At 35.1% G+C, this 9,560-nt stretch overlaps 3 protein-coding genes across 9 annotated transcripts in view; 1 reads left to right on the plus strand and 2 right to left on the minus strand.

Moving 5' to 3' along the window:
- Positions 1–255: 255 nt before the first annotated feature.
- Positions 256–2,524, minus strand: LOC105829374 (mannose-1-phosphate guanyltransferase alpha). Its single transcript, XM_012668149.3, has 5 exons — positions 2,383–2,524; positions 1,433–2,009; positions 1,079–1,355; positions 732–996; positions 256–638 (listed from the first exon to the last, which is right to left on the minus strand). Exons 1-5 carry the CDS (start codon positions 2,420–2,422, stop codon positions 538–540), a joined length of 1,260 nt encoding a protein of 419 aa, XP_012523603.1. The 5' UTR covers positions 2,423–2,524; the 3' UTR covers positions 256–537.
- A 991-nt stretch (positions 2,525–3,515) lies between these two features.
- On the plus strand, positions 3,516–5,171 carry LOC118646897 (protein ALP1-like). Of its 2 annotated transcripts, XM_036290803.1 has the most exons (3): positions 3,516–4,170; positions 4,241–4,373; positions 4,576–5,171. In XM_036290803.1, exons 1-3 carry the CDS (start codon positions 3,550–3,552, stop codon positions 4,578–4,580), a joined length of 759 nt encoding a protein of 252 aa, XP_036146696.1. In that variant the 5' UTR covers positions 3,516–3,549; the 3' UTR covers positions 4,581–5,171. The 2 variants fall into 2 exon arrangements, with proteins under 2 accessions (XP_036146696.1, XP_036146695.1); XM_036290802.1 differs by having other exon boundaries at positions 4,241–5,171.
- The window catches only part of LOC118646898, a 260,967-nt gene continuing 256,486 nt past the window's right edge, over positions 5,080–9,560 (minus strand). For 3 of the 6 annotated variants that reach the window (XM_036290808.1, XM_036290810.1, XM_036290806.1), the window contains 5 exons: positions 7,588–7,720; positions 7,299–7,499; positions 6,487–6,673; positions 5,863–6,032; positions 5,080–5,402 (listed from right to left, as the gene is read on the minus strand). In XM_036290808.1, the coding sequence (XP_036146701.1) occupies positions 5,173–5,402; positions 5,863–6,032; positions 6,487–6,673; positions 7,299–7,499; positions 7,588–7,720 (921 nt within the window). In that variant the 3' untranslated portion in view covers positions 5,080–5,172. Of the gene's footprint in view, positions 5,403–5,862; positions 6,033–6,486; positions 6,674–7,298; positions 7,500–7,587; positions 7,721–8,114; positions 8,641–9,560 lie in introns of those variants that run through there. The other 3 variants (XM_036290805.1, XM_036290807.1, XM_036290809.1) reach the window with 3 other exon arrangements.

Below are 9,560 nucleotides of genomic sequence, written 5' to 3' on the forward strand. Positions count from 1 at the left end.
GCGAGCCTTACCTTAGGCGGCCCGTGCGCGTCCGGAGATTTTTTCCGGTTATTCTTCCTCCCGCGTACCGATCGTCTCGATATCGCGAGGGCTGATGCGGATTCGGGGGGCTTCGCTTCATCGCACAATCTCGCGCGGCATGCGCATGTGTGCCTTTTTAATAAAATCTACGAGCGAAAATTGATGACCTTATGAAAATACAGAGGAATATTTTTCGCATGTATCAGAATAACGTTCATGAATAGACGAAATATGTATGATATGTACAAACTTGTATTAGAGTAAAAATTTTGTGCTTTACCACTTGCCCATATGTACATAACTTATAGTTTCCACATGATACACAATGTATAATGTATAAAAATCTTAGATTAACATCTTATATTATGAAATTATCAAAAATTCGTAATCACAATTCAACAAAAAGCCTCCAAAAGTTACATTGTATATACTTAGCGTTTCATCGTTTATGCGACTCTTTCATTAACATCTAAACCACTATATGCTGTAGGCTCATGACAACAGACCGTTCGTTCATTAAAGAATAATTTCATTCTTGTAATTTCTCGTAAGCTCCTTGTGCGGTAGAACAATGGAATTCAGTAAAATTTTTTCCGCTGCCAAACTCACGCTGGTACCTAAAAAGGTAAAGTAATAATAAAAAAATAATAATAAATGTTCATAATTGTAGTTGTACATAGAAAAAGTTTTTAGTATATCTTTCTATTTACCGAGTATAGTAATGGAAGGATTTAGCTTGCCGTTGACGTTAAACAACGGCAGGTTGTCCATTTTCGCGAACGGTTTATTAGGATTGGGATCGCACGGGGTCCCCTCGACGCGTGCCCATTCGCCTACGTTGGTGCCCGTCCCTATAATACTGTGAAGAATAAGGGAATGAGCCTGTACGTGCGCGTTGGCCAACACGATCGACTCTCTGATTCTCACGCCAGCCTCGATTGTCGTGTACGGGCCTATACTCACATTTGGACCTAACTATAAGTTAAACAGAAAAGTTACGTCAAAACAGGCGAGCAAATTTTTAAATCCATAATGCAGGACAATTTAGTCCTCGTACCACAGAAGTCGGATGCACGGAAGCTGACGGATGAATGTACACGTCCCCTATGATGCAACAGGAATTCTTACTCGTAGAAGCCAGACGACTCGACTGCTTTTGTTTGTAGAGTGCCAAATAATGTCGATTGGCGTATATCGCAGAACCTGCGGTTTTCACCTGCGACCACCATCTGAACACAGGTAGAGCGAACAGCCGGCCAGATCCTGCCAGTCGCGTCAGTATATCCTGCTCGAACGCAATGTGCGCTGGATCTCTGCCGTTGCAACACAGCTGCCTGCAGTCACAAAAAGAATATATTTAAAAAAAGAACAGACCTTCTATTATTGCGAATCAAAGTAAGAAATAATTTACATTGTGTGATCTTGCTGCTGATTAGAGTGAAAGACGTCCGCCATCGTTTGAAAAATCTCCGGCGACGCGAGATATATCCCACAATTGATCAGAGTTGAAACAAATGTCGAGGGCTTCTCCACATAATGTGCTACTCCACCATCCTTCCCGAGAACCATACACCCGTAGTTCAATGACTGCTGCCGAGTCGCCTCCGTCGCCATAATTGTGAGCAGCGCTTGCTTACCGCTGTGAAATTCCAGCATCTCCTGCAGAGGGAAGTCAGCACAGACGTCCCCGTTCATAATAAAGAAGTAGGTTGGGCTGCCTGAACGGATCTGATCGCGGAAGTGATACATGCCACCTGCCGTCCCGAGAGGTGTGAACTCTTGAAGATACCGAATGACTATGCCATAGATGCATGACATCTCCTGCACGAACTGAGCCAGATCGTTCTTGGGATACGCTCCGATTAGCAGCACTTCGTTGAGCCCGGCTATCTTGGTGCAGGCTTCAATGTGGTGCTGTATCATGGGTAATCCAGCCACTGGAAACAATGGTTTTGGAATGTCCAGGGACAGAGGTCTAAATCTAGTCCCTGCAAAAAAATTAGATCAACTTAATAAACATACAAAAATAAGAACTGAATCAAATATCCCTTCTCTCCATTAAAAGAATCAATAAATTATATTTATATTAAGGATTTATATTTAAAAAAATACATGTAATAGATATTTAAAAAATATAATAAATATAATAGATTTACAATAAAAGAAAAAACTACTGATGATGATGAAATAATAAAAACATTGCATAATCCAATTGTGAAAACAAAAGATTACATAGGGTCAACTGTATTATCAAATATACATAATAAAAATGTATAATTACATAATTTTAATATCTAATCTTGACAATTCTTTAACTCTCAATTTCAATTATAATTTCATAATTGAGTGACCAATACAAACCTTTTAAAGGACCTCCGATTAAGATAACAGCCTTCAACATGATTGCACCAAGTTAAATAAACCGAATAATTCCAAAGTATTCCCGTATTCTCGTGAGAGGATGCGGCGATCATCCAAGTCCTCCGAGTCGGCGAGGGAAACTAACGCTAACTCGGCTAATCACACCGTAGCGCGGACATGTTGTGTATGTACACGTGTGGAATTGTAGACGTGTCATCGGCGGCGACTCATGAGTGTGACATACGCCGGGTATCGATGAATCGACTCGGTACAATTCGGTGACGGAGCAACCGTGGAAAAATGACTTTCCTCGAACCTCTTCCAGGTTAAGCTAAGCTTATCAATGGCGAATAATCGGTAGATACGACCGCGTATTAGGGAAGGGAATTCGTCGAGATAATTGCCAACCACCACTTCAAATCTTGCGCACTTATTCGTGTTTCCATGTTTCGTCCCAAGTCCTAACCCTCTCGACGTCGTGCAGAAATCAACTTGTTTGGTTAGGATTAAATGGCGATCAGCTGACCGACGGGAAGTACACTCCTATTAGCTCCGATTCCTTTTCCCGCTCTAAGGGTGCCGTCCCATTAAGCACGGATCGGAATGACGGATCGGATTTCTCACTAGAATTGAGCGATCCGTTCCAGTTCCGTTCCGTAAAAATTTGCTCTACCAGTCCCATATAGCTAAAACGGAACGGAATGTCACATCGGTCGCAAGTTAATACGCTTAATTCATTGATATTTCGTTATTTTGATGCGACTGAACCGATAACATACATAATTTGTTTAATTATCTTGCCAATAACATTGATGTAAGTACTCTGAAATACTGAATTGTAAGAATAAAATATATTTTATAACCAGATTCCGTTCCGTTTTTGCTACATGGGACGGGTAGAGAAATTTTTTACGGAACGGAACATCCGTGGTTGAGAGGAGAAATTGTAAGAAACGTAAATAATATATGTAATATTAGACAGGTTTAATTTTAACGTGGAAGTGCGTACGTGCTCTTTGGACCCAAAGTTTGTGATTTTAACTATTATATATTTTGGCGAAGTCGTATTGTTTAGACGATTCTACATCTATATCTGGACATCCTTTCATATCTGAATATCAGCTTGCTGGAGCTTGTATAAAAATATATTTTGAAACACATAACGAGATGAATGAAAAAACAATCTTATTAATTATGTTAAAAAAACTGCAAACGGCGAAGAATTTGCCAACTTGGCATGCTGTATCGGTGTTCGAGAGAGTGCGGAAATTGTATTTAGGTTTTGTTTTTCTGCAAAAGCAGAAAATTATTAGAAAGAAACGGAAATTCTGGGTACGGCCAATGTTCACGCACGTAATGAGGCATTTGCAAGGTGCAAGTGACAATTTAGTTGTTGAGATGCAAATAAACGATCGTGAAAAGTTCTTCAATTACTTCAGAATGACTCCGGAAGCATTTCAAGAACTACTAATGTTAGTTGAACCACGTATTAAAAAAAAAGAAATTTGTCGAATCCCAATTTCACCTCGTACAAGATTGCAGCTGACATTGCGCTGGTTAGCATCCGGTGACAGTCTTGCATCTCATTCGTATGCATTTCGTATTGCATCCAATACAGCATCAAAAATCGTAAGGGAAACTTGCACTGCATTATGGGAGGTCTTAAAGGATAAAGTTTTTCTGCAACCCACCACTGAAAATTGGCAACAGGTTGCTGACGAATTTCAGGAAATTTGTCAATTTCCAAACTGCATTGGCTCTTTAGATGGGAAGCACATTAACGTTCAGGTACGTATCTGATACAACCATTTTTTGTACAGTTTTTATAAATCTGACATTGTATTCTTGTTAATTGTAGGCACCACCGAATAGTGGCTCGTCCTGTTATGATTATAAAGGTAACCACAGCATCAACCTACTTGCTGTGAGTGATGCAAATTGTTGCTTCAGCATCGTGGACATTGGAGCGGAAGGGAGACGTAGCGATGCGGGTGTGTTTGCTAGCAGTAATCTTGCTCATTTATTGGATACGAATTCACTTCAACTGCCTCCGGATAGGCATTTGGATAATAGTGGATTCAAATTTCCATATGTCATAGTAGGGGACGAAGCATTTCCACTAACATCTTATATGATGCGGCCATACTCTCGAAGTGGGAACTTAACTGTTACAAAGAAAATTTTTAATTATAGATTAAGTCGGGCACGAAGAACTGTAGAATGCTCATTTGGGATACTAGCGGCAAGGTGGCGAATTTTTCGTCGACCAATTATCGCTCACATTTCAACGGCCAAATTAGCCGTTCAAGCTGCAACAGCTGTACATAATTTTCTTATGAAACGCGAACTTCAATTAGAGTCAACAGAAAGAACTTATTCTGTTTTAAGTAGCAATGAGCGAAATGTAACGTCGACTGGAATTGAAAATCTACGTAATTGCAGTGTGCGAAGGAACGTTGAAGCCATACGAATTAGAGACGCTTTTGCTACGTATTTCGAAACTTCAAATCCACTTGATTGGCAGTGGAGAAAAGCACTAAACAATGAGTATTAAATTTCTATTATGTCCCTATAAACACAATATTCCTCAAAGAAAATAAGATATAATATCCTACACCTCATTGTTTTGAACTTTGAACTTACGTACATGTATATGTAATGTAACAACAAAATATTAATTTCTTTTATACTCAAATATGAACTACTTATCACGTTTTATTGAAATAGAAATAAATGTTTTAATATAAAATGTATTGGTAGAAAAATAAAGATAATAATAATACAAAAAATTTATCGCCTATGAAGTTCCGCTTCCGCTAATTGTTTGTCTTCTGCTCTGTGAACGAGCTGCAGCAGCTCTACTTGTAGTTGCCTTCTTCGGAGATAGCTTAATCTACGCAGGATATCTCCCACCTGCTCCAGAAAACTGTCTACTGCATCCTTCTTTGGTGCATTTTCACCAAGTAACTGCTGCAATATGTTATTATGCAGTGCCTGCGTATCGGAGTCATCCTGTTTTCCTGTAACACAAAAATTCTTTTTAATGCATTCAAAGTAATACATTTTCCTACATTTTCATACATTGTTAAACAGAGCTAATTGTCCATGAAAAAAGTAACACAATTATAATAAAAAAATTAGTGAGTCCCAAATGCACACAGATCAAAACGGACATCACCAATCAAATTCTATAAATTTATCCTAACTCAAACTAACTCAGCAATCTAATTGGTGGTGTCCGTTTCGATCTGTGTACATCTGGGACGCTCCCTAAAAACAAATCAAATACTAAAAAAATAGTATAAATATAAGAAAATGCACATTAAAAAGATCGATTTGAGATTATTACAAAAGACAAATTCTTCTGAAAAATGTGCACAATATAACAATTTATTAAGAGTTATGAAAAGTATGAAGATTATTAATAAATTATGAAATTTATAAAAAATGTTAATTATCGATTATTCATAATTAGCTCACTTTTTTTTTCTCGTGGTCTGCAATTAGCCGAATTTTCCGGTCTTTCAGGAGTGTCTGGCGTGGAACAATTTCTAGGAGAAGACACATTATGTTCCTGGGATTCCGAATCGTTCAGGTTCATTGTACTATCTTCGTCACGACATATGTTCCGTGGTAGAGAGCTCGTTGTACTAAAATTGAACAACAAAGACATGACCGTATAATTGGTTTAATTAAAAAAGCGTATAGTTGGCAGTGTCAAAAAAAAAATTTTTTTAATCCAATCGCTTCAAAATCATTTGAATAAAGTATCAAAATATTTTGATTGTTTGTAAAAAACAAGAAACAATTGTATTTTGTACAATAAAAGACAAGTTTTGACAGCAAGAGACTAATTTAAAAGACTAATTAAATGATTAATTTAAAGGACTAATTTAAAAAACTAACTTAATTGTGATTATTGTATGGTTTTTCAAACTCTAAAAAGTATTTTCCAAATACCTCCAAATAATTTTCAAACAATTGGATAAGATAATTTTAAATAATTTTTAATTTGCTTGACAACTATACGTCGGTAAAAACATGTAAAAAAAATATACAATTTTTATATTCTAAAGTCTATATATAAGACAAGTTATTACATACGAGGTTTCTTGTGCAGCATCGTCTAGAAATTGCATCCTTGAATAGAAACGAAATGTACTTTTTTGCGGATGCCCCGCTTCCGCACACGATCCGCTGCGTACGTAACCTTTCATTTTTTTGCGAGCTTTTGAGTAGCAGTCCCTCAGGTACGTCCACCGAGATTTCATCCACGCTACATCCTTAAAACCTGAAAATCCCTAGTTTAAATTACTCAACTCGCTTACACGAATACAAATGTACATTAGCCCATTTGCGAGTGCAGATTAAATATATATATTCATGAGTTCATAAAACAAAGTAAAATAATTATAATGAAAAATTTATCTTGTTCTTTGCCAATAAATAATAAAATACAAAAAATTTGTTTCGACCAAACTGACAAACTTTATTTCTTTTAATTAACACGACGTCTCGACTGATCGAGACTCCGATTCTTCTTAAATATGTTATATTTACATGTTCTTACAGACATTTCATTTATAATTAAGATATTGTGCCAGCAATAAATATAAATCAAAGAACTGAAAAATTAATATTGAATATATATAAAGTTAATTATTGACATCCAAGCGAATATGATAAAATAAAACTTACACATGTTCTGTGCGTCAATTAAAAATATAAAATACAAGTGGAATTATTTTAGATTATGACACTCCACTATATTTATTATTGTCAATCGATGCACAGAACATGTAAGTTTTATTTTATTATATTTGTCAAAACGTCAATTTGTGTGTTAAGAAATAAAGTTTGCCAGTTTGGTCAGAACAAACAAATTGCCTACATTTTAAAATGATTATATATTTTACCAAGATTATTGAAAACTTCATCCCACAATTCTCCTCGTACACAAGGACTTCGCCTTTTAACTGGCAATTTTTGATTCCACAGACCTGGTCTCTTCTCTACGGCATCGATGAGCATCTCGTCCATTATATCTGTTGAATACGGAGTAGACTCATTGTTACTCTCTGATGGTGGTGCTATATTTTCTTCTACTTCCTTCACTCCTATTTATACATAAATGAGTATATTTATTGAATATATTTAATATTTGCAGATAAACGTTGAAAAATATTTGCTTGCAAATAAAATTACTCATTGTAGCACGACCCTTCTCATCGACAACAATAAAATGAATATCTTCATCATAGCTTTTGAAGCAGTCATGGCCTATAATTCCCGCACAGGACCCGAACATTAACCACCCACAGTAACCGCATTTTACAGCCTACAAATATGAACACATGTAACATGAATCGCATAATATTTGAAATGTTGTCCGTATTGAAAAGATTAACGTGCCAAAAACTATTTGGTAAAAACTACGGAAAAACTATGTGGTAAAACTACATTGTGAAACAAAAAAAAATATATATATACGTTCAAGTAATGTTCAGTCATATAGAAGAAAGTATTGCTACCATTTGATGGTTTGTCAATGTAGTTTTCCACATACATTTTTTAAATAGAGGTGTCAATTTCAAGTTTTTCTTTTGGAAAACAAACAAAACTATAATCCTACAACCTATTAATACGCGAACATAATTCTGTGATATGTTCTGAATAATAATAATTAATGAATATAATGACCATGCAATGTCTATTTAAAATTATTATCATACCGGTCCTTTTCCGTGATTGTTGGTACTCATCTCGGTATAGAATTTCAGCTTGTCACACTATTACGTGAATTGAGACAATTCGGAATAAAACTTCATACCCTGTAGGCCTATTCTATAATTCTTAACGACAGTGTCGATATCGTTACATTGTCGTTGCGCACATATTATATGACAAAAAAATTGTTGCGCAACGACAATGTAACGATACCAAACTGTCGTTAAGAGTTACAGAATAGGTCTATTAATGATGTTTTTCCAATACAATGGTGTTTTAAAACTTGTGCGGACAGAAACACCCGCCCGATCAGTCCGGAATTGAGGAATATACACGTTCCGATCGGATGGAACAGCCGGATCAAGAATTCACTAGAATTGTCTCTAGCAGAATCCGTTCCGTCATTCCGATCCGTGCTTAATGGGACGGCACCCTAAAAGTCCGATCGATCGATGCGAGGACAACTCGACTGGTGCAGCGGGGGACGCACTCCAAGTCCAATCGATATTCCGATTGGAGATTTATATCTTTCTAGCAAATAAAATTTTTAAATCGTGGGTGTTTAACATTCAAAATATCACTGCAGTCCATCAGCTCACTCGTGGAATAAATAAATAACAAGAGAAAAGTTAAAAAAAAAATATTTGGATGAATATCCAGCGACAAAAAGTACTATTGAAGATCTCAAGCTTGCGAAAGTTTGTTAATTAAAATTTAGATGGTTTAGGATTCATAATTATGATAATATTTTTCCTCAGAATTTTTAAAATAATTTTATACGAATTGAAACATTTTTCGAAAATACGTACATTCTTTCAGAAAGGTCTACTTAAGAAACGTATACTTAGAATTTTTCATGTATGTAAATTCTGAAATATTTTAAAATTTCTAGAATTTTTAGAAAATACTTTAATCATAGAAAATACTTTAATCACTTTAGATTTTTATAAGATTTTATTAGAAATCTTAGGATTTTTCAGTATTTATATATAAAGAATTCATTCAAAAAGTGTTCCAATTCGTATATAATAAAAAGTCTAAGAAAATTTATCATAACACGATTTATTACAAAAATGTGATAATGGTACGACAGTGATTGTGTTTTTTAATGATTAGTTGTGCAACAACTATAAAAAAAAGTTCAAGTTTCTTGTCAAACTAGATATTATTGTATCATAATAATTATAATTAAATTTTTATTTATGACTGACTATCCAGATATATATAAAATGTGTCTATATGTTTTTTATTTTCTTATATAATCTTTGTATATTCTACATGTGTAAAGAAAAAAATAATAAGAATAACCATTAGAAATACCATTAGAAAATAAATTATTGGTTTTATAAAAAAATTGTGATTATAATCTATAATGTTTCATATATAATCGTTTATATTGTATTTAATTGTTTGATCTTATACATATATGAATATATATTATATTTTTTAAT

This window comes from Monomorium pharaonis, chromosome 8 (genome assembly GCF_013373865.1).
Source record: "Monomorium pharaonis isolate MP-MQ-018 chromosome 8, ASM1337386v2, whole genome shotgun sequence".
Lineage (NCBI taxonomy): Eukaryota > Metazoa > Arthropoda > Insecta > Hymenoptera > Formicidae > Monomorium > Monomorium pharaonis.